Raw genomic sequence first — 25389 nt, forward strand, 5'->3', positions numbered from 1 at the left:
TTCCCATATCACCTGTTCCTCTCCCCACAAATGGAATAAGCACCCCTTCTCTTATTTTAATCTCCTTCTTTTTCAGCTAAAAATAGAACAATATTGATTCTCAGTTTATAATGGCAAAAAACAAATGAGCAATAAATATAGGCCTTCTAGAGTGATTGCACTAGAGAGGCATTTTTACATCTGAAACATCGATTTGAATCTGCATAATTGATTGTGAATTGCCGTTAAACACCCTTTTTTGTCACACTTACACCTGAATACTGATAATGATTCAAAAATCACTGTACTTCTAGTAAACATACACCCATACATGCACCCCCCATATAGATAGTGCTCTCACTTGTATGTGCAAACACACACACGTCATAGTTTCCACAGCGTTCTAAAGCATTTCAGTTGTTGCTTGTGGTTGGATGTAATCACAGTTTCCTTCCACACTTCATGGATTGTATGTCTTTGTATGTCTACACTCCTTAGTACTTGAGTTACAACTAGATTGACAGTGTCAGTACTTAAACTGATCAATAGACGCGGAGGAACTGTGGGCCAGTTATCAAGTCTGTCTGAAGAGTTAGCTAAAGAATTTAAGGTGTGAAAGAAAAAAAAGTGCACTTTAAATGAAGATGAGACAATCTTAAAAAGTAAAATGCTATCTTAAGCAAATTCTTGTGAAAGGCATTCAAATGTTAAGTTGGTAAATTTTTACTTATCGCTTATGCTTTAGACATTTAGCTTTAAAGAAAAACACTTGTTTCAAGCAGCAGGACTGCAGAATAATATTGTAGTTTGAATATTTAAGCAGTAAAACTGCTAGTAACTGTTTAAAAAAGTGTTCAGACAGGATAAGCTTTGGAAAATTTTGGCTGAATCTAGATAATTCCTAGATTTATTTAATTTAAATTAAATTGCTTATTGTTGATTTAAAAATTGGGACAATAACCTTGCTTGATTTTTAATTGCCAATATGTTACATCCTAAATATGAGAGAAATATTTTTCTGATTAGAGCAAAAATGGCAACAACTTAATAATTTTACAAAGTAAAAGACAAATACTTTAAAGATTGCATGGAAGAAGAATTAGCTGAATAAGATAAGCATGTATGGATATCATGGTCAGCATGAGATTGTTCTTATACTTTCCCTCTCTCTTTGTTCCTTATTTTTTTTTTTATATGTGATACATGTAAAAGGATAGATGATAGACAGGTATATATTTTCATATCTATCCTTATATACCTATTGATATATACACGGATGTATGTGTATACACACACACACACACACATATTGCCTTCCCCAGAGGTAACCACTATCCTGTTTTCTTTGTTTTTTTAATAGTTTTTTTTAAATCACATAAGTCCCTAAACAACATATTACTTAGCTTTGCTTGCTTTTAAGATTTTCAAAACTATCAACGTATATTATATGGTCTTTTAAAACTTGATTTTTTTCACTAAAAATTTTATTTCTAAGAGCCAACCTTTTCTTTCTGTGGATGTTGGTGTAGTTCTTTTTTATGGCTGTATGTTATTCCATTGTGAGAAGTACTACGATTTATTGATCTGTACTTTGGTCATTGAATGTTTGGGTTGTTAACGATGTTTTCCTATTACGAGCTATGTTGCTGTAAATTGCACGTGTCTCCTGGTGCACAGATGCAAGAGTTTCTCTAGATCAGTGCTTCCCAGCTTTTTTCACACAAAATACTAGTATTTGTACTGCATCCTTGGGTAAGAAGGCAAAGCTCCTTGAGACCAGTGGTTCATCAGAGGGGTGCTCTGCCCAGGAGAACATACATATCAATGGAATTGGTGGAATGTGGGGTATGAGAAATTCAAATATATGAGCTAATGACAAACTGATTTTTAAAAGAAGTTGCTCAGATTTACACTCCCACCGGCAGCGTGTTGAAGCTTCTCTTGGCCCACATTATCTGGACGATCTGGTGTTTCAGACTTCTGAAATCTTGCTAATCTACTATCTGTAAAATAGTATCTAATTGTAGTTTTGATTTACACTTCTTTTTACTGATGAGTTTGAGCATCAATTCCTATAGGTTCTGTTCTGTGAACTCTCTGGTCTTGTGCCATTTTTTCCAAGTGTTTTCTAACTGATTTAAAGGTAGTTTTTGTTTTTCTTTTTTCTTTTGCTGTCCTTAATTTGGAACACTAATTGTATGCCATTTTGCAAGTATTTTCTACATGTTGTGATGTTTCTCTTCACTTTACGTGTCTTTTCGCAATTGTAAAGTCTTAACTTTAATATAGTTAAATTTATAAATCTTTCCTTATATCAGTTTATTTATAAGTTAGGTATACTGATTAGGTATTTTTATTTCTTGTTTAAGTAAAACTTTTCTACCTGAAGATATTATATTATTTTATAATTTCTGTGAAGTTTTTCTTCTCCATTTTCGTATTCTCTTATCTTTAAGTTCTTTTTCTTATTGATCTTTTTAGACCTCCAGTAGAATGTTGCATATGAGTAGCGGGCATGTTGTTAGAGATCCTAGCATTTTTTGTCTTGTTTGTTTGCTTTATCTGTTGAATCCCAGAAAGCTGTCAGTGCTGTTCTAACCTGAAGGTGGATTTTTTTCCTCTTGGCAGATGATTGCGATGAGCCTCTGGTGTCTGCCTTGTCTCAGGCGTCGTTCAGCAGTTCATCCCAGCTCTCTAGCAGCCATGGTCCTGGATTTGCAAGGCTAAATCGAAGAGATGGTAAGTCTGCTTTTGTCCCTCTGATTGGTTCATGATGAATCTTATTAATTTTCCATTCTCGTTTAATGAAATCATTATAAGTGATATATTGTTAAAGGAAGCAAATTTCTAAATAAGCAAATGGCAGAAACTCATGGGGTGTACATGACATGTGGAACTGGTTCTGGAATGGCAAAGGGATGCATCCTATTTGAAAATCCTATACCATCATTTCAGCACCCAAAGAATTGAAGTCCTTCAATCTGGCAAGCTTTGTCTGTTTTTTTCCAACAATATACAATCATTGTGGATACAGTAGCCATGAAAATTTAATTGGCCCTCTATTTCAAGGTAAATAAGGAAGTTTGCAAGAAGAAGTAATTTTAAAAGATGCTAGTTATTTAAAAATAATAAGCCCTCAGTTTGTTTAATTCTCAATGTGGATGACATGATTTTCTCTCCTGATGAGGATGGGAACTTAATAAGCTTTTGTGCTCGTCTAGGAATACTCAGTTCATATTGTTGACTTATCTCTTAGGTAGGTTGTGTTTGATTGCTTGAATATGTTTAAAGGAAAATGCAGATAATTAAATGGCAACTTGCTGTAGAAATGAGAGAATTTAAAAACTCTGTGTACTTAGAGACAGAGCATCATTGTGGTCCCTTTTCATAATATGCTAAGGCAAAAACCATCTGTGCATAGCATATAGTCTGTGGAAAGAGGGTTGGCAATACTAACACAGAAAACATTTTTAACAACCATGAAAAAATAGACATTGACATCGTGTATTATTAAAACCATGATTCACTCATTTATTATCCCTTTCTCACATGCCATATGTCAGCCACTTCTTCTAATTTTACTCCTTGATGTTATCCTTGGTGCTGTTGTTTAATGTTTGAGCACAATGAACATTGGACATAACAAATAGATCGTGTGTGTGTGTGTGTGTGTGTCTGTGTTTTGCTGTCAAGTACATGTTAAAATATCTAACAGTTTAGCGTGATTTTAAATTTATCTTAAAATTTTATCTCATGTTATTTGAGACAAGCACTTATGTGCATTTCCTTTTTTTTATTGAGGTATAATTGACATAACTTATGTGTGTTTCTGAGTGTGAGAGTATCAATGGAGAGTAATGACTGATATCCTTGTATCAAAAGGGGAATTTTGGGGACCTTGAATATATTTGTATAGATAATGCTTGTCTGTTACTTTTATTTGCCTTGCAGTGAGGGTTATTCGTCACGCTGCACTCTCTCTCTCTATTTTCAGTTCTGAATTTCCCTTACTGACCACAGGCAAGTGAGCTCTCCTAGCCTCCCTGAGGGCCACAGTTCAGATCCTGCACCCATGGTCCTCACAGTGGAAATGCTGTTATCACAACACTGATCTTAGAATGAGGTCTCCATCTTGTATACCTTTTTAAAGTAAAGCAGAGTGTAACATTTACCATCATTCCATTTGAGTAATAAAGGCTTTCATGGGCTTTGGCCCATGGAAAGAGATACAAAATTTAATTTAACTATTTATCTTTATTTCATTTGTTGAGGTTCAATAAATCACAAAAAATATATATGTTATTAATTGGATCAAATCATATTTTTCATTAATTTATGTACTCATCTGGAGTCTCCATTTGTGGGACTCATTTTCATTCTTAATTCGTTTCTATGGCTCCTGGTGAAACAGAGTATCAAACTTCATGAATCTCATTTGCATGTTAATGAAATGGAGAAACAAAACAGGCTCATTTTAATTATCTTTTGCTGGTTGTCAACCTACTTGATTACCATTTTTTTCTTTTTTATTTAGTTTTTCTTTTTTTTCCCCTATTAATTACATCAAGTGTTCCTTTGTGTCAGATTTTGAGTGATGTATTAAAGGCTATATATTATTTCTAGTATTGCAACATTCCTGTAGTATTTAGATTAGGTTGTGGAAGGATGTTCAGCCAAGTCAGCAGGTCATATGTAAATAAACTAAATCAGCAAATAAAGGTCTCGGTACCCTAGAAATGCAGATAGGGCGAACTCCTGCCTGTGGAATCTGGAAAACTTAGTGCCAAACATTGACAGGCAGGAAATGAGGAATCAAGTTCAACAACCCACTGCTTTCCATCTGTGAGATACAAACACTGTGAAAATGACTAGGTCCCCAGAATGGGGGAAGGAGATCAGGAAGAGGTTACTATTAAGCATAATGATTCCGTTTCTACCAGCAGAGAGGAAGAAAAATTAACTTTTTCTTGAGGTATATTAATTTAATTTTGTCACTTGAGTGCTATTGTGGATTCAATTGTGTCCTTCAAAGGATACAGTCAACTCCTAACCCTGATACCTATGAATATGACCTTATTTGGACATAGGGTCTTTATGGATGCGATCAGGTTAAGATAAGGTCATATCAGATTAGGATGGGCTCCAAATAGGGCCTTATCAAGAAAATGAGATTTGGAGGCACACAGAGACAGAAAAGACAGAGAGAAGAAGGCCAGGTGAAGACAGAAGCAGAAGTGGGAAGCTTGTAGCTACAAACCAAGAAATGTCAAGTATTGCCAGCACCACCAGAAGCTAGGCAGAGGCAAGGAAGCATTTTTCTCGAAAACCTGCAGAGAGAGCATGGACCTGATGACACCTTGATTTTGGACTTCTAGCCTCTAACACTGAGAGAGAGTAAATTCTGTTCTGTCAAGCTGCCCAGTTAGTGATACTTTATTAAGCAGCCCTGGGAAACTAGTACAAGTGCCATTGAGTAAATGGCTGCTTTTTTGTACTTCCTTTGCACAGGGAAGTTGCATCTCTGGACCTGAAAGATTTTAGAGGTCAGAGAAGTAGAATCCAAACTTAACTGTAAACAACACAAGCAAACAAAAACCAATGGCTGTTAATACTGGATGTATAATGGAAGAAAATCTCTCTCTGCCTTCATATAATATTCCCATTGTTGCAGTTTTAGTACAGTTTGAATTATAATGGGCAACTTAAATTTTTACCATTGTCAATATACTATTGACAATATAGAGTTCAAACAGGTTCTAGTGTACCTTTGGTAGTTCAAGTGTGTTCTTAGGAGAGAATATAAAGAAACCATATATGTAGAACTGTTCCTGAGTTTGCAGTGTAATCCAAATGGAAGTTTTTATTTTCATGTACTTGGGAAACCTTGGAAATGGGTTATTGCAAACTGATATACTTGTGCATACAGTAAAATAAATAAAATAAAGCAGTATATAAAATTATTGTACACAGCAAAAATAAAATATTTCTATGTGTGAGTGTTATATATATGTACATTAGTTTAGTTATGTAGCAGATTACTTCTATAACTGATAAATATTGTGAGTTTTCTCTCATCTATTCTGTAAGATCAAAATATTTTCTCTGTTGCTAAAAATTTGACTTAGTCTATATTTTCCCATTGTCTATTTTATTTAACCACAGCTACGTCCTTCTACTCTGAATGCTTGTGAAACAATGCTTTCCCCATGCCTGTAAGATTTGCTGTTAAAATCAAGCATTTATCTGTAGAGAAATTAGCATATTTGGTTAATTGACGGAGAGAACTCTCATTCTTGGATGTGCTTCTAATGAGAATTATTATAACATTCTGTGCAGAATTATTTGACGATTCTTACTGCCCTAAATCATTGTGCTTGTTTGCATGCAACTATTGTGCTTAAATTAAAATCCCAAAGATAAATCTCCAACATATGCATGATACATGTCAGTGCCTAAGAGGACAGATGAGGTGAATGTTTCCTGCTGTTAAACACATTACATAAAATCTTTTATAATTATTACATTTAAAAATGATAACATTAATATATTTAATAACTAATTCTTTATGAGGTAAAGAATAAGAGATAAATTTTGTACAGGACTGAAAAAAACTCAAGCCTAAGGAAAGGGGAGCCTCGTTCGCACAGTGGGTGTGGTCTGAAACGTGCCTGAGAGGCCCAGGACCAGAGATGGGGCGGGGGCTTCATGGACTGCAGAGTGTATAGAATTTACTGCAGTGGATGGCCTGTTCTTGTAGAGTTTGTTAGAGAACCAAAGATGCCAACAGTTTATTTGCTTCTAGATCCTCATCACACTCAGGATCTGATGTGCCTGAGTAAGCCCTTGGCACCTGAATAATTACTCGTAAGGGTCCAGCACCTTCCTGCTGATTCAGGCTGAAAGTACATGACTTCCTATTAGCTCTGCCTGATTTTTCTGTCTTGTGCCCTAATTTGTCTCCATGATTAGGAGATGTATATTTCTTAACATTGAGATGAGAGCACTTAAACCCGACAAAATCCCCAAATAGTCAGATCCCTGAGAGTCACCCCTACAGTCACAAGACACAAGCTTCCCCGACTCTCTTGAGCCTCAGCTAACCTACTCTGCCTCTCATCTTTGTACTCTCCCCAGCTTCGGTATTAGACGTATCTGGGATCAAGTCACCATTCCTGGGTTTAAATTGCTTCTACCTCTTACTCATTTAAGGACAGGAAAAATATGTAACCTCTGTGCTTTAATTCCTGAATTTTCTCTTGGAAGAATAGGGATAGTACTGAAATGGTATTGGCTTTATTGGAAATGATTGTGGCGCTGTGGTGTGGCCACAAGGATTACAAAATCACGGTCCCAAGAGAATGTTAAACAGTTTCAGAGTGTGTCCTGCCAGTTAACCCCATTTTAGCAAACCTCCCAGGCCCGAATCTATACATTAATTGACACAAAGGTAGTCTCAGGGAATCCAGGCTTCCCCATCACTCTGGTAGGAAGTCGATTGATTCCTGATTAATTATAATGTGAGACAGGATCAAAGAATTATAGTTATATTTTATATGTTCATTATCAGCTTGAAGTAAAGATAAAATGTTCTCCTATATCCTTAGTCAAAGTCTGTGAACTAGGATGATCTGATGGTTTTATTTAAAATATTTTAACTTCTTTACCAATTGGAAATTGGTTGATGAAGTTAAAAGAAATTTACTAACATTTTGGTAAAGGTTTGGAAAATGAAGTTCCAGATCAATTTTATGGTCAATGATGTGTCGCTTGTGCTTATAGATTATATTCTGTGCACTGGCCTTCAGAAAGTGAAATAGAAATGAGTGAAGATTTACATCTGATTTCTCCATATGCCTGTGTCCTCTATTCATTAAAACACAGGAGAGGTGGCTGTCACTTCTGGGATTAATATAGAATCACTTCTATTCTTCTATGGATTCATTTGATTTAACACCAGCGATGATGGTCCATCTGACCATTCGGATCTCTCTTTGCTTTGGATGTTGCTCTCTCTTCTGGGCCCCCTTCCTCAAGGGCATGTTCCACCCTCTTCTAATCTCTCTCACCAGTGTCTTGATCCTGCCTCTATCTTACCCCTTATCATCCTTGTCTGCCCTGTAGCACACTTTCTTCAGCTCTAAATCATCTGATAATGTAATCTGAGTGGATGTGCCAAGTAGCCAATCCTAAGTAATTTATAGTGATAAAAAAATGCTGGTTTTAGAATCACAAAAACTAGATCATAATACTAAATTGTGGATATCCTTGGGAAAATGACATTTCTTGTCTTTTTTCCTTTTCTATAAAAATATGGGGTTGAATTTGTGGATCTCTAATTATGACAGTGCACTCTTTTTATTTGTAATATTCCATAGGCAATGTCTTTTCTTTCTAACTCACTCTAATAGTGGAAACTTTCAAAGCATGTGAGTGAGTGAAATTACCTTCTATAAGAAGGTAAGGGAAGTACCTTGAGGCAGATTGTCCTTCTAAGTCCCCTCAAACTCAAAGACACAATGCTCCTGGCTTAGGAAATGTCTTTAAAGGTTATAAAATCTGGGAATTCAAGTTATAAATATGATCCTACTGAAATTGATACAATGGCTCAAATTTGATCAATTAAAATACATTCGTAAAATTAAAAATTGTCATTAATACATAGCTTACATTTTTTTGTGTATATCTAATATTTTTCACAGTGCTGAGTATGAAAATTTCACGTATGGGTACAGTGAAAATCGAGTGGTCTTAGGTTGGGTTCTCCCGGAAGCACACCCTGAGCTGACGATTGAGGTGCCAGTGGCTTATTAGGGGATGATTCCCAGGAGAAAACAGTGAGGGGCTGGAGGAAGCAGGACAAAGAGGGAGGAAGAAGCCAATTTCAGGTGAAGACCCACACACAATCTGGTCCCCCAGGAAACTCTAGGTGATAAAATTTTATCTGAGACCTTGTCCTACCTCATGGTCAAGGAACGGTGTCTAGGAAAACTGCTGGCCGTATAATCACTTTAGGAAAGTTAGTGTCTTAGTCAGCTTAGGCTGCTATAACAAAATACCACGGACTGGATGGTTTAAACAGTAGACATTTATTTCTCACAGTTCTGGAGGCTGAGAAGTCCAAGATGAAGATGTCAGTAGATTCTATTCCTGGTGAAAGCCGGCTTCCTGGCTTGTAGCGAACCAGTTTCTGGCTGTGTGTTCACATGGCTTTTCCTTGGTGTGTGCACGTGGAGAGAGAGAAGAAGAGATCTTTCTGTCTTCCTCTTCTTGTAAGGGCACTAATCTCATCATGAGGGTCCCACTCTCAGGACTTAATCTAAACCTAATTAGCTCCAAAAGGTATCAGATACCATCAGGTTGGAGGTTAGGACTTCAACATATGAATTTTGAGGAGACACACATATTCAACCCATAACGGTTAGCTACATTTCTATAAACTAGTAAACCAACTAGAATGTGTGAGCTGCTTGAATATACCTGAGAGAAACCAAGATAGCCAGGCCTTTAGGGGCAAAAATCCTGGAGAGAAAGGAAATATCGTATAGTGAACCTGACATTTTCTGCACCAAATAACAGAGCTTCAAAATATATAAAGAAAAATGGACAAAAATACTAGGAGAAATAGACAATACAAATTGAAACACAAAATGTGGTGAGGGGTTTTTAATATAGCTCTCTCTATAGCTTATTGAAGAAGTAGCCAAAAAAAAAAAAAAATCAGTGGAAATACAGAAGATTTGAACAGCAAAGGTAACAAATTTGACAAAATATGTAAATATGTAATTTATATTTTAATGTGTAGCATATATAAAACTCTGCTTCCAACAACTGCAGAATATACATTCTTATCCTGTATACCTGGAATATTTACTTAAATTTATTCTGGGTCACAAAAAGTGTTTCAACAAATCTCAAAGGATTTAAATCATACAAAGTGCCCTGGGTACAGCTGAATTAAGCTAGAAATCAATAATTAAAAAATACTTAAAAACCCAGAAAGGTGTGGAATTTAATTAATACACTTCTCAAAAAGAAATCTCAATGGAAATTAGAGAACATTTTAACTCAAGGATAACAAAATACTATAGGTCAAAATTGTGAACTGTAGCTTAGACCAAATTGATAGCCTTAATTGCACGTATTACGAAAGAAGGAAGGCTAAATATTAGTGATCTATCCATTGCCTACTTCTCCAATTTCTCAAGAAATTAGAAAAAGAACAACAGATTAAACCAAAAGTAAGGAAAAGGACAGGGAAAAAAAGTGTGTTACTTAATGAAATAGAAAACATGCAATACAGACAATTAATGACAAAAATATGAGGATATTTTAACAAACTTCCTGCTAATAATTGTGAAAATTTAAATGAATTGTCAAAATTATTGGAAAACACAACCTAAAAAATTGTTCCCAAGAAATAAAACAAAAAATTTAAATATTCCTCTGTCTGTTAAAGATAGTAAATCCATCATTCATGCATTTCAACAAAGAAAACTCCAGGCTAAAATGCCTTCAAATGTGAATTCTTCTAAACACTTTTAAGGAAGATATAACTCTAATCTTACACATTTTCTTCCAGAGGACAGAAAAAAAAGTCAAAATACTCCCCAATTCATTCTATGAGGCCAACATCACCTTGATACCAAACTCTGTCAAGGACAAACAAGAAAGGAAAATTAAAAGCCACTCTCTCTCATGAATATAAATGCAAAATACTCTAAACAAAATATTAGCATACGTGTGTGAAGGGACTCAGGCTCGGCCTCTGAGTGAGAATGCATGCTCTCGGCTGGACTGTACATGTGCCCTGAAAGCATGGTGGGTTGCATAATCAACAGAGCGTGAAAGCCAGGGCCTAGAGCTTTCTTGTCTGATATGATGCATAAGGATCCTGAGCATCTTTCCTAGAAGAGGACGGAGCAGAAGTGTGAGGAAGACTAGCAGTAGAAAACCATCTTTTTTGTATTCACTCATACTACAGCCTATTATAAATAAAGATGTGCTGTTACATATTGGACTCCTCTTGGGTGACACTTACATCCTCTCAGCCCCATCTCTTTCTCCAGCCAATGTGGTAAGCACCAAATTGAGCTTCCCACAAGTATAACAGAATCTCATCTTGGGCTGTACCATGTACCTGTGGCTTCCTGCCCCATGGCTCCCCTGATGATGAGGGATGATCTACCACAGGGAATCCACTGGACATCAGAAATTCTGATGGTGGGATATGAGGAGTATTGCCTGCCTGTGAGACTGACCTTGACAATAGAGGATGAGAACTGATGGATAAAATCTCCCTTTTGTCCTCAGGGTAGAAAGTTCTAAGATGCATCTCATAAGGCTGCTTAGAAGTGTTAAACTTCTCATTTTGTTCATACCTTGTTTTCCTGAGTTTGTTTCGTTGTCTATCTGTCTTCTCCTGTATCTAATTGTGCTTCTTTAGATGATTATTTTGAATTCTTTATCAGGCAATTCGTAGATCTTCAGTTCTTTGGGGTTGGTTACTGGAGGTTTACTAAGTGTCCTTGGTGGTGTCATGTTTGCCTGATTTTTCATGATGTATGAAGTCTTGTGTTGTTGTCCGTACATTTGAAGGAGCTTCACGGGGCAGGTCCCGGGACAGGCAAGATTGGTCCCAGAGGTGTCTGAGAGGGGCTGGAACTGATTCACAGGGCTGCCTTAGGATCCGCACCTGGGACCAAGGTCTGTAGGTCTGCCTCTGGGGGCATGGATGAGTGTGCCTCCTGCCAGATTCTTGGGTGGGCCGACTATCCTCAGACTGAGACAGAACAGGGCTGGAGATGGGTCACAAGGCTGCTTCAGGATCCATAGTCACACCAAGGTCACCAGGCCTGCCTTCAAGGGCATGGAAGAACATGTCTCCTGCAAAGTCTCTGGGTGGGCAGGACTACTCTCACAGTAGCTGAGAGGGGCTGGAGTCAAGTCACAGGGCCACTTCAGGGTCTGCAATCAGATCAAGGTAGATGAGCCTACCTCTGGAGGCACGAGTGGGTGTGTCTCCCTTCATGTGCCCTAGTGGACAGGACTGCTCCTGGACCACAGCTAAGAGGGACCGGAGCTGTGTGATGGGACCGCTTCAATATCCACGGTCAGACCGACGTTTGAGGGCCTACGTCTGGGGGCAGGGACTGGTGTGTGTCTTCTGGCAAGCTCCTAGATGGGCAGGACTGCTCCATGATTGCAGTTGGGAGGGTCTGGGGCCAGGTTATGGGGCCACTTCACGATCTACCGTGGGACTGAGGTCAGCTGGCCTGCCATTGGGCCATGGAGGGGTGTGTCTCCTGCCTGGTCCCTGGGTGGGCAGAACCGCTCCCAGACTGCAGCTGGGAGGGGCTGGAGCCCAGTTACAGGCTGTTTCAGTATCTTCTTTCGGACAGAAATCTGTGGTCCTACCTCTAGAGGCACAGTCAGGAGCGTCTCCTGATGGGTCCCTGGGAAGGCGGGACTGCCACAGCCTGCGGTGGATCCCAAAGCTCCCGCAAAGGCACTTTTGTCCATGGGTGGCTGCCAAGTTGTTGTTACTAAGGGGAATATGAGCGGGAGACTTCCTATTCTGCCATCTCCTGACGTCACTTCATGTGTTATATGTCTGTCTATCTACCTGTCATTTTTTTTTATTGATGTTTTAATAGTTTTTAACATTGTGAAATTTTGGGTTGCACATTTTTGTTTGTCCATCACCATATATATGTCTCCCTTCACCCCTTGTGCCCACCCCCCACCCCCATTGCTCCTGGTAACCACAACACAGTTCTCTCTGTCCATGTGTTGGTTTATATTCCACGTATGAGTGAGATCATACAGTGTTTGTCTTTCTCTTTCTGGCTTACTTCACTTAACATAATACCCTCCAGGCCCATCCATGTTGCCGGAAATGGGACGATTTTGTCTATTTTTATGGCTGAGTAGTATTCCATTGTATATATATACCACATCTTCTTGATCCAATCATCAGTCGAGGGACACTTAGGTTGCTTCCACTTCTTGATGGTGGTTAAGTGTGATGCTGCAATGAACATAGGGGTGTATAAGCCTCTTCGGATTGTTGATTTCAGGTTCGTTGGATAGATTCCCAGTAGTGGGATGGCTGGATCATAGGGCATCTCTATTTTTAATTCTTTGAGGAATCTCCGTACCGTTTTCCATAGAGGCTGCACCAGTTTGCATTCCCACTAGCTGTGTATGAGGGTTCCTGTTTCTCCACATCTTCTCCAACATTTGTTGTTTTTTGTCTTGGTGATTATAGCCATTCTGACGGGCGTGAGGTGATATCTTAGTGTTGTTTTGATTTGCATTTCCCTGATGATTAGTGATGTTGAGCATCTTTTCATGTGCCTATTGGCCATCTGTATATCTTCTTTGGAGAAGTGTCTGTTCATTTCCTCTGCCCATTTTTTGATTGGGTTGTTTGTTTTTTTTGTTGTTCAGTTCTATCTATAATTTAAAATCTGTTCCCATAAATTATCTCACTTGATTTTTAACTGGAACCCTTTGAAGGTTTTCCTTCAGATGTAACTCCATGAAAAAAGATAGAAAAAATTAAACGATTTTATAAGGACTTCTCTGTGTTTCATCTCAAATAGGACTGTATACCAAAGATTTTCTCCCTCCATGGGAATTGTCAGAGCCTTAAAGTTCTAATAATTTAAGTAGAAAGCCTGCCTAAAATCACATCTAAGTGACTTGAGGGTTATTTGTTGTTTTTCTCTTCTTCTTTAATTTCTTTTTAAAAAATTGACATATAATAAATATTAACCATAGAAAATAAAAGAGACACATATAAAATTGCCTATACAATTAGCCATGTAAAATATAGCTGACTTAATAGACTATATAAAACTATCTGACTGTTTAAAAATGAAAAACAAGGGGCCGGCCCAGTGGCGCAAGTGGTTAAGTGTGCGCGAACCGTTGCGGGGGCCTGGGGTTCGCTGGTTCGGATCCCGAGCGTGCACCAACGCACTGCTTGTCAAGCCATGCTGTGGCGGCGTCCCGTATAAAGTAGAGGAAGATGGGCATGTATGTTAGCTCAGGGCCAATCTTCCTCAGCAAAAAGAGGAGGGTTGGCAACAGATCTTAGCTCAGGACTAATCTTCCTCACAAACAAACAAACAAAAAAAGGGAAACACAAGGTCAGAGACTGTGCCAAAATGAGAATGTTTCTGTGGATTTTTCCAGAGCCTCATCCTTGACCTTGGCATTGGGCATGCCCTCCCTGGATGAGCTGGTCTGCTGCCAGGGCCTCAGGAGGAGACCTGTGCAGACACCTCCCACATTTGTGCTGGAGGACAAACGTGTCTAACGGTCTCCTTTCTTGTATTTTCAACTGCCTGCTGGAATTTTCCAGCTGCCTGCTAGATGTCTTCACAAAAAAGCTCAACGTATCTTAAGTTACAGCTTCTCCTTGTTGTTATTTTTCTTTTCTGGTTCATGATGGTTATCTTAATCACCATGGCTTAAACTTCATAAAATCACCTTTTATTTCTCCCTTGATCCCTCCCCCTGAAGACGATAAATTCTGTGTATTCATGGCTTGCAGTCTCTCTCTCTCTTATACTCCTTTTTTTCTTTCCATGCTACCCCCCAATGCAGTTCTTTGATTTTTAAACAACATTATTTTAATAGATCCATCACCGATCTTGCAATTTTGAGGCTTTCCTCAATAAGAATAAATTTTAAAGCACAATGGTGACCTTGTTTTTTTTTGCCCACTTACGACTTTCAACCCCACCTCCATCGGATGTATGGTTGTTTTTGAATGTGCTTTCTAAAGTCCAGCTCATATTCTGCATGGTTGAGCAGATAATTTGGTAGTTCCAAAGAGAAAGGACTAAAAATAATAGTCACAAACTTTTCACAAATTATAAGATACTTCATGAATTGTCTACCGTTCACTAACAAAGTACAGTTTCTCTTAACTAATTCATTTTTACTTAATTTGTGTGCTATTACTTACATTTATTAGACTTATTCTTTTGCTGTTAGTACTAGATAGCATTAATTCTATGATTAGTAAAAATACATAAAGATCGATACATCATTGATGCATAAAAGCATAAAAGAAAAATGTAGGAAATAGAAATTCAGAATGATGTCATAAACCTAAGGAGGAACCATGATTTTAGTATGAAGAATAAAACATATGAGCAGGGATATTTGAATATTTGAATGTGGTGATTTCATACAAGCATCTAAATTAGAAAAGCACTGGATAGATAAAGCAAAGATATTGGACCAACTAGACAAAGATTTTAAATCAACTTTCTTAAATATTTTTAAAGAGCTAAAGGAAGTCAGAAGAATAACGTCTCAACAAATAGAGAATATCAATAGTTACAAATTACAAAAAGAAACTAAACCAGTGATTTCTAATGTCAATGTTATGTATTTTTTCTATTATAGAAAAGAATAGAACTACATATGCATCAAAGTTGTGATTTTAACAGCAAAACCCATGTCATTATTAATAATATGGATGTGGAGGAGTAAATATGAGAAAATGCTAATAGACTCCTGCTTTCTTCAGTGTAAGAACTACTTTAGTTTCTGAGTTTTAATCCTGCTCTTGCCTGTATAAGAGCAAAACACTCACCAACCTTTCAATCTGTTAGCCTACTGAGCCAACTGTAGCAGAAAACACTTTTCCTTGTATTCTGGATCATTTGCTGTGCCATGTTGCAGACTGGAAAATGCCAAAATTCTGGACTGAGGCAGCACTGAATAGACACCAGAAGCTTTATTCAAAGAGGAGAGTTGGCAGTTGGTAACACGTCTCAATATTACAGTCTTACCAATCTCTGAGGTTGGTGGGAAGTGTGGGGTGAGGAGTTCTTTTCAATATATTGTGCAAAAAAGTGGATTGCTTTTCTACATTAAAGTACGCTGGTTGATGTTGGGAAAGGTTAGCACATTAATTCCTGTAACCAAGATGAAATAGAGACATTTTTAATGATGATAATAATTCCCTCAGAGGCTGTTCCTATGTGTGGGATGATGTGGGGAGTAGAAATGGACATGATCTCCCCGCTCGTCCTTTGTCTCACCTCCCAGCTCAGATAGGCACAAGTCACTCAATGCTTAGGGGAAAGGGAGTCACTGCAAAGCTTGGGAATAAAGTTCAGTGAGTACCTTTTAGGTCTAAAATATAAGCGATTTGAAAGAGGACAAGGAATCTCTTTTCTCCATACCCCGCTGAGGGGAAGAGAGAAGGAGAGATTGGAAACCAAAGAAGAGGGTTATACGTGAGCAAGCAAGTGTGAAGAATCATTTTCCCTGAAGTCCTGCCTTCGAAATCCCTTGTAGGGAGCTTTATAAAACCCTTCATTCACATTCAGATACCTGCATGTGAAAGGTGAGCTTAGAGTGGGTGCTTGGAGGGGAGACTGCCTGCCCCAGAAGTCACTACATCATCCTGTTGCTGTAATGCAGAGACAGTGGTGTGGCAAAGACCCCACATCAGCCCCAGATGACATATGAGGAGAACCAAGAGCTGCTGTGGGCACCAAGAATGAGTGCAGAAATTAGGGAGTGAAGCGATGGGTGTGGGCAGTGTCACATCTGGGATGAGAGGAAGAACGTCAGAATGTTGTGATCAGGACTAACCTGTAACACATCACCGCAGAGAGGAGCAGAAACTGCTTGACTGTTGGGATCATTCACTGCCTGTGCAGAAGACCAAGAAGCCGTCTCCCTCTCCACTGCCCCCAGGGTCAGCAGGGAGGGAGACAGGTTTGAAGCTCTCTGAAGGTTTTGAAGCTGAAAGTGACAGAAATAAAATCGTGAAGTGAGTGAGTAATCCATGAACTGGACTGAGTTCCTCTGAAATGATTAGATTGATTTTCTACATTAGACAGAATAGGAGCTCAAGAGAGAAAATTAGATTGAGTTAAAAAAATTACATTTTTCATACCTGAGGCTGTAACTGAGAAATTTATAGCTGCAATATGATTCCAACTGCTTTGCTCAAGTAGCTTATCTGAGATTTGGTCAATAACCTGCTGGCTTGTGAGAGCCCGCTGTGAGCAGCTCTTCCCAGCTCAGCATTATCAAGTTGGGAGCTTGAAATCTGCCATGGAGGGAGCGTTTACACCACAGGAATTGACAAATGCTGTAAAGCAGAACTTTTCCCCCCAGAGAACAAGTTATTAAACACATGCCAGCATACCGCTTACCTGGACTTATCTCTCATGAGCCAAGATGTAATGACGTTGGGGGAAAAGATATTAGAATTTCTTTCAGAAATTGGACTGTGATGTAAAAGACTTGAACCAAATGAGTTTGACATGTTCCCAGTGCTTGATTTTTTCTTGCTTAAAAAAATACCTCTGTCCATATGTTATTGTGTATATTCACAATACGCATCTTCTGTTTTTCTCAGTGACATATAAATATGAGTTAAGATTTTTTTATTTAGCAAATATCAAGAGTGAGAAGTTAAAACAACTGGCTATGGGAGCTGCCCATACAGATCAAACTATCCATCATCAAGCTGGGTATAGCTTGGTAAAAGATTGCAAATACTGTCTTCTTGTAAAATGAGATGAATAATCATGAATATTATTAGTTATCTTAGAATATTGTTTATTCTGTACATTTAAAATTGTGGATGGTCTCTCTTTTTTTATTAATTTATCTAAAATTGGTGATCCCTCAGGGCCGGCCTGGTGGCACAAGCGGTTAAGTGTGCGTGCTCCGCTGCGGCGGCCCAGGGTTCGCTGGTTCGGATCCCGGGCGTGCACCAACGCACTGCTTGTTAAGCCATGCTGTGGCGGTGTCCCATATAAAGTAGAGGCAGATGGGCACAGATGTTAGCTCAGAGCGAGTCTTCCTTAGCAAAAAAGAGGAGGATTGGCATCGGATGTTAGCTCAGGGCTGGTCTTTCTCACAAAAAATAAAATTGGTGATCCACATGTGTGTCAAACACAAAACACACACTAAGTGATCCTCAGATGCTGAAAATTTGACAGTCGTTTTTTTAGCTTTGAATGAAAGACTTTCTACAATCTGGCCCCACCCTCCTTTCTTGCCTTAATGACCACTGGCCCCTCACTCCCTTCAGTCCAGTTACTGCTGTCCTGAAGAACGTGCCTTGTGTTTGTCTGCCGGCATGTCGTTCCTCTGCCTGGAAGGCTCCAGCCTTTCATTCTGACCTTTTGAAATCCGGCCCTAGAACCTAAAGGAAATGTTAGTTTCCGTAATCACTCAGCCAGTAGTGCTGTCTGTATCCTAAACTTCTTTAGTGGATATTCTGTTTCATTTCCTCATGTAATATGCATCACCTGCTGATGTGTCATCTTATTCTTTCATAAAAGATAAACTCCCTGCAGGTGGAAGCCACATCAGATGTGATGAATAACAGACTCTGGACTCAAACTGTGTTCACGGTTTCGCCTGATTTTACTACAGCTCTGTGACCTTTCGCGAGTGACTCTACCTCCCTTTGCCTCAGTCTCTTCATGTGTAAATTAGGAAAAATACTAGTTTCCATCACAGAGGCTTATCGTGAGAATCAAATGAGTTAGGACAATGAGGCACTTAGTTCCTTGTAGAATACATAGGCTATTTCTATTTATAGCGGCAGATCCAGAGTCATTCCTAGCATTTCTTTTGATTATGTGTGTACTGATGGATATATTGATCACGTTTTGGTTCAGGTTTTTAAAATGTAAGTTGTGGGTATTAGTGATGGTGATTAGAGGATATTGACAATTCCTTGTATCCAGTAGTTTTCTCTGTTTGGAAAGTTTGTGTGTGATCTAGTACTGAAAACCATAACCAGTCTATGTGGTTAGGGAGATAAATTCTATATTGTTTGTTAGGAGGGATGGCATTTAGGGATTTTAAAGAAGGTGATATTTCATAACCTTCTAGTTTCTTGTGCTTCCATAGTTTATATTAAGAATTAGAAATGTCCTAAATTTCATAACACCTCTTTGATTCAATTTTTAACCTCGTTTCTGCCTTCTTCCCATTTTGAAAATGTATGAGGAGAGTTTGTTAATAGGGTTTAGATTGTTCAAAAACATAAAATCTAACCACTTTGTAATCTATACACAAACCACAGTAATTTAAATTTTAAGATATTTAATCATGTTAAGACCCTTTGTTAAATCAATATTCCACAAATATTCATTTATTCATTGCAATTCAAGACATATTTCAGATACTCCAAAAAAAAAAATTGATGGAAATTAATCAGAACTATTTCTTATAAAAGAAACGGCAAAAAGAGAGTTTAGGATCCTTTGAAATGTCGACTTTGCTCATTAAAAAGGCCTGTCGTTTTACTGTGTTACTAGAAAGCAAAACTCTTACAGCCCTTTGACCTGAAGTTATCTCAGAATCTGATTTATTTCTATGGCCCCGAGTTTGGCCATATTAGAATATTAACAGTTCAGCTAATGACAAGCCTCACTTTTATGTCTGACCAGCTCACAAAAGTTTTTACAGGGTTGGATTCAAATATGACAATGGTATCCTGATATGGAATTTGATTCTTAGTTATTAATTTAACAAACATAGATAAACTCCATTCTTTCATATTACAAGGTTCTTATATGTAACAAGCTAGATTGTGGGAGAGGTGTTATTTGAAGTGCAGCTGAGAGGTGGAGGAAAGACCTGGCTGAGTGAAAGGCTTAGGAATACATGTATTTGAAATGAAATTGCAGAGAATGAGAATAGACTTCATAGAAAAATGCACTGTTTTCTGAGGCTCCAGTGCCAGATTGAAGTTGCATTAAATGCCATCCCATAAAGGATGCCCTTTGTTACCAGGAGAAAAATTATTCAGCCTAATTTTGCCAAAACAACTCTGGGAGTAATGGCAAAAACAGATTGGTTATTTGGAGGCACATACTGAAGATTTCTAGGCAGGGTAGGCTTGCTTCTAGGAAGACAGGCCAATTTCCTGTCTTCTCCAAAGCCTATAAAGGTATCCCAATCCCACTGGCCTTGCTGCCTTCATTCTCATAGCCCTGGAAGAGCTGCCCACTCTGTTCTACAGTGAATCACTTGAAGTATCCTCAATCTTTTGTACTTCCTCAGGATTTCTGTTCCTTCAGTTTTACATCTTTTCAATTTCCCTTCCGCTAATGACTCTTTACTCTCAGCACCGCCATCCAGGAAGTCTTCTAAGCTATCATCTTTGACTTTCCAAGCTTGTCTTTGTCCTCCCCACATCGAATATCTAAAGGGCCATCCACAGGCCACCAAGTCCTGCCAGCTCTACTTCACTAAGATCTCTCAAATGCTTTCCTGTCTTTCCATTTTCCATTTACTCAATTCAAAATTACCTCCCCAGCAACTAACAGATAAAGACAGAAAATAAGTTTTTAACCAAGTGGTTGAAATAATTTAGGGCTCAAACTAAGGCAGGGATTATAAAAAGGCAAAAGCTACAATGAAAATCACCTTGGAGGTAACATTGACCAGATTTGGCAGTTTCTATACATATAGAAAGTTCTGTTTTTATGTTGAAAGAGAATAATTAGAAATGATTTTAAGATTTTCGTCTGAGTGACTTGAAGATTGGAATGATGTGGCCATCTGGTTTTGACAGGAGGTAAGGCATCCATTTTTGGAATGTTGAGTGTGAGATATCTATAGGGCATCCATGAATAGATATATAGGAAGCGTTCAGGATTTGGGATACGGATTTCAAAGGAACGTCAGAGGTAAAAATAAAGATTCGGGCTTCATCATCTAAAAACAAAAAAATTAGTCATTAGCCATAGGCATGGGGAGCGTAGACCACTGAGAATATAAAGTACAAGGAGAGGAGAGTTATGTTAGCTTTTAAACAAAAAGTAGAGAAAAGGGACTCTATGAAAGATGCCAAAAAGGGCTGACCAGAGAAGTTAAGAAAAAGACCAAGTAAAGAGCTGTTCTTTTTTTGAAAGCATCATCCCTCAAGAATCGTGTAAATCATGAATTCATTATTGAAACTCTACTTGTAGATCATCTGAGAATTCCCCTTAAATGTAATGTCCGTACCATCACAGTGTCTCTCCCATTTTTATATAAAGGAGCATAAAATGCTAGGAAGTTTGTATCCAGGCTTGCATGTAATTTTGCAAAAATAATAGACTTTAAAAATTTTAAGAAGGGTGCATAACACAACACAATATTCTTCTACTCAGTTATGCATCTGTTGAAGGAAAAATTGATGCCTTTAAATAAAAATATAAAGTTCTTGACATTTGTGTTTGATTATTACTCTTGGTTAACTCTGGAAATACTGCATTCATGTTTCCTAAAATTACAAATTGCTAATTTTTAAACCACTTTTTTGAGGTATGAGGGATATTCAAGAAACTGTGCATATTTAATGTTTACAACTTGAACTTGGAGATAAATATACACCCATGAAACCATCACCATAATCAAGGCCAAAAACTTATTCACCACCTCCAAAAGTTTCTTTCGGCCCCATTTATCTATTTATATTAATTTAAAAAAAAATGTTTTTTTCTCTCATGGTAATTTTTTTTTTTTTGAGGAAGATTGGCCCTGAGCTAACATCTATGCCAATCTTCCTCTATTTTGTATGTAGGTCACCACCACAGCATGGCCGATGAGTGGTGTAGGTCTGTGCCCGGGATCTGAACACATGAAACCAGGCCACTGAAGCAGAGTGTGCTGAACTTAACCATTACACCATGGGGCCGGCCCCTTTTCTGTGGTAATTTTTAAAATTAAAATACAAAAATCTGAACTCTGAAGGTCCATTCCAAACAGCAACAATATATTGACCTTTATTTTCAGAAAAAGGATATAGTAAAAGCTATAACAATTGCAAATTCATAATCATCCTTGCTGGTAATTGATCTTCCATTTTACTTATCAGAAGTATTTGCTTTTTACAATTATTGTAACTGTCATCATGAGCACGTATTGGGCTGCTTCTTCTACGATACTGTTTTTCAGTTGCCACATTCTCCTCTGTGGTAAGAGTGTGTAGGAAGATGCAGAGGTGTGGGTGAGAGTCGTAGTCTTGCCAGAAGCAGTTTGAAATTGGCTGGGCAGAAGCATGACTTATTTTTTTTTTTCCCGTCTTTTCTGATCCAGAAAATGTTTGCATTAACTCTCATTCTCAGCTGGAAGCAGTACTTTATTATGACTCAGTGGATCAATATCCACTGGGAACCATGAACTATGATAGGTGGCCTGACAGTCCTATGAAAGGCCTCACTGGTTTGAGTGGAAATGAAGTTGCTTTGTGAGACTTTCTTTTTGTCAAAAGGACAATTTAGAACTTTCCACTATGCATTACAAATAGAAATAAGATGGAGATATACAGAGCAAAATGATGTGTTTTTTCTTCTCCTGCCCACACTTCCCCACCTTTCACATCCTGACAGACTTGATCAAGCTCCCTCCAAATAAGATGATTTTTATCTTGGTGAAGCCAGAGAAATATTTCCCTACTCTTTCTAATACAGAGTAATTAGTGGTATATAATTTTAGAAGGTATTTATTTCTCAGTTAAGGAGATATAATAGCAAAATTACAAATTGTAACCATAGGTTAAAATCAGATTAATAAATAAAAGTTTCTAGATTGGAAAAATCACCCAACAATGGTTTGTTCATTTACATCTATTTGTACTCTTTACCATTTTAGCACAATATAATATCCCCAAATCAAATATGTTGAAACTTGATTTGTTTTATATAATGAGGTAAAGAAATCGCTTAAAACACGTGTAATAATTGAGGATAAATTTTAAAAGCCTAATTGTATGTCCATCTCTGGCAAAATTAATGGTAATCTATCACAATTTTGACATAAATCTCATAGGAGCATATTTTTTATCTATATTTTTCATAAAATTATAACCCTTGTGTGCTCCTCTATTTGTATGTTGGCCAGGAGCCGGATGGAGCTGGCTAGGGTGCTCGGATGTTAGAGGAAGTAATTCACTTGTGTAGGAAAAGGGTCTGCAAGTAAAAGCATTTCTAGAATTGAATGTGTGCACAGGGGAATATTATACCTCCTGCTGGCTTTAGACAGGACACTCTGTATCCCACTCCACCATGCTATAGTAGAACATTGTATCTATTAAGGCCAGTAGATTATGTGTATGTATATATATATGTAATTCTTTTTGCTTATTTCTGTCTCATTTGTACCAGAAATCATTATGATACCCAAAGAATGTTGAGTGATTTTGCTCTGGAATGCGAACATGACTGTATCAATGCTACACATATGGCAGAATATTTTTTGACTTGGATGGATGTGTTGATTCTGGTTGACCACCTATACACACATGCAGATTGCATTGTTTTTGGCAATCCACACATAGTTTTATAAAATCATAATTTATATAAAATGCATAATCAGCAGCTTTTGGGATATCAGGCACACAAACAAATACAAAGATACTACAGTACATTGATCATTCAGGTCTGAAATATTAGTTGATCTGATTTCTCAGGCCAGTTTCAAAGCTCTTAACTCTGGAGGCTATGTTAGTAATTGAGGAATAACATGGAAACACCACGTAGTTTTCAGTATTGTCAAAACTTTATCAGCTGTGAGTATTGTTTTACAGTTGGAGACACCCTACTTGTTTTTCAGCCCAGAGACTATTTCCCATAAGTGCCCACATGTCAGATCACTTCAAGCCCCCTAGCCTCTGCTGGGTATAGTGTCTATCTTCCTTTGGCTGTGTCAGTCTCTTCCAAGTAAATACTCACACTTTCTGATTTCCCAGTCTTTCCTCTTTTCCAGAATGGCCATTGGCACATGAAGAACTTGGATGATACATGGCACAGTTGGGTGGGGGGCTCCCCTGGCATATGTTGGTTGTTGTGTTGGTGTCCAGCACAAGGTCATTGGTTGGATCATTATGTCCCAGGTCAGTGATATCTGCTGAGTGTGGTTGGGTTGGTCCATGTTGGTTGACTTACACTGCCAGTTTTAGTGGCTGATCTCTTCCTTTGACCATTCTCTTGGCAAAGGCCATCACTGTTTGCTGGCTGGCCCCCATAACACTTCTTGTTGCTATTCAGATGCCCTGGAGATGGCTGTGATCTTCTTTCTGTTAATAAGTGGAGCGATGCATGGTAGTCTTTGGGTACTGTCACTACCATGAAGAATCCCTCTGGTTAGCTTCCGGTTAGACCCTCATTCACTTCTAAGCATTGTTCTTTATCTTCTTCTCCTAGACTCTGATTATGGAATGGTTTCTGGGGAATATGTTTCATTAGGCAGAAAAATGAAAAAACTGAAAAAATTGTTGTAATAAAAAAACACTACAATTATCTCCTACCAAAGAAAAATTGCACTGGATTGAGTTAAATAGACAAGAAAGACTATTCAATACTACAGCAATGGGGGTCAAGACTATTGCAAGAGGGGAGAGAGACTGAACTCAACTCTGTTGAAACAAAAGGTGGGAGAGTTTTTAAGCACTGGGCTGAGCTAGTAGAAAAGTACTAGAGAATGTTCAGGGGGATCTTGGTCAATATGATTAGGCCATTTGTGTTTGCTAGTTGGTGCTTATGGAAGTTAGGCTCCTACCCTCCCACAGAGACTGGGAGATAGGGGCTCTGTCTTCCTTAATGATTACATTTCAAAGGGATGACTCCAGGTCTTTGAGAAAGACATTGCCGGATTGTAAAACTGGAAAGAGGCTTGATGAAGATTTACATCTCAAGAGGCAGAGAAATAATTTACAATTGCAAGTTTCCTAAATTAAATGCTCTAAGAAAAGGGAAGTCAGGGGCCTGTAGTCGGGAAGAAACCTGTCTAAAGCTTAGTCAAGCTCTGGGGAACATTAAGGTCGTCTTGGCCACAAGCATCACTAATAATTTTTCACATTGCCTGCCTAAAATAAAAATTTCCACAATGAAATAACATTTAAAAAGGAATACATCATGGAATTAAATAAAGTATGCATGTTCAAGACTAAATTCAACAAATATCTAAGGCTAGAGGTAAATATATCTCATTAATTGGGAACCTGATGCTATATTAATATGTTTTAGCATTTTTAAAAATTGGGAAAATATTAAATGATTTAATCAATCAAATGTTTGGGATTGGTTTTGCATCTTTTACCGTTTTGATATACTGTGCCCTAGTAATGCTGCCTTTTCTAATCATTATGTGGAAATAATGTCTGTTGGGTACAAGAGAGTGACTTCTGTTTGTTGACCCAGAAGGAGTAATATGAGGACATTTGGCTCATGACGGCTTATCATCTCCGTCTGGCTGGGGAAGATAAAAAAAAGAAGGTACGGAAGGAAAAATGGTTTTTAAACCTCTGAGATGTTGTCAGAGTGCTCTTTCTGATGCATGATGTCATTGACTGGAATGACCTGCCTCACTGTAATAGATCTAAATCGAAACTTTTAGAAAAATATTGTCATGGGCTTGGAA

General features: G+C 38.0%; 1 protein-coding gene across 1 annotated transcript in view; it reads left to right on the forward strand.

Annotated features, from left to right (window-relative positions):
- CNTNAP4 (contactin associated protein family member 4) overlaps positions 1-25389 on the forward strand; it is a 261402-nt gene that overhangs the window by 34098 nt on the left and 201915 nt on the right. The window contains exon 2 of the mRNA XM_058528320.1: positions 2608-2718. Coding sequence (XP_058384303.1) covers positions 2608-2718 — 111 coding nt within the window. The remainder of the gene's footprint in view (positions 1-2607; positions 2719-25389) is intronic.

Source organism: Diceros bicornis, chromosome 32 (assembly GCF_020826845.1).
Source record: "Diceros bicornis minor isolate mBicDic1 chromosome 32, mDicBic1.mat.cur, whole genome shotgun sequence".
In the NCBI taxonomy this organism is placed as follows: Eukaryota; Metazoa; Chordata; class Mammalia; order Perissodactyla; family Rhinocerotidae; genus Diceros; species Diceros bicornis.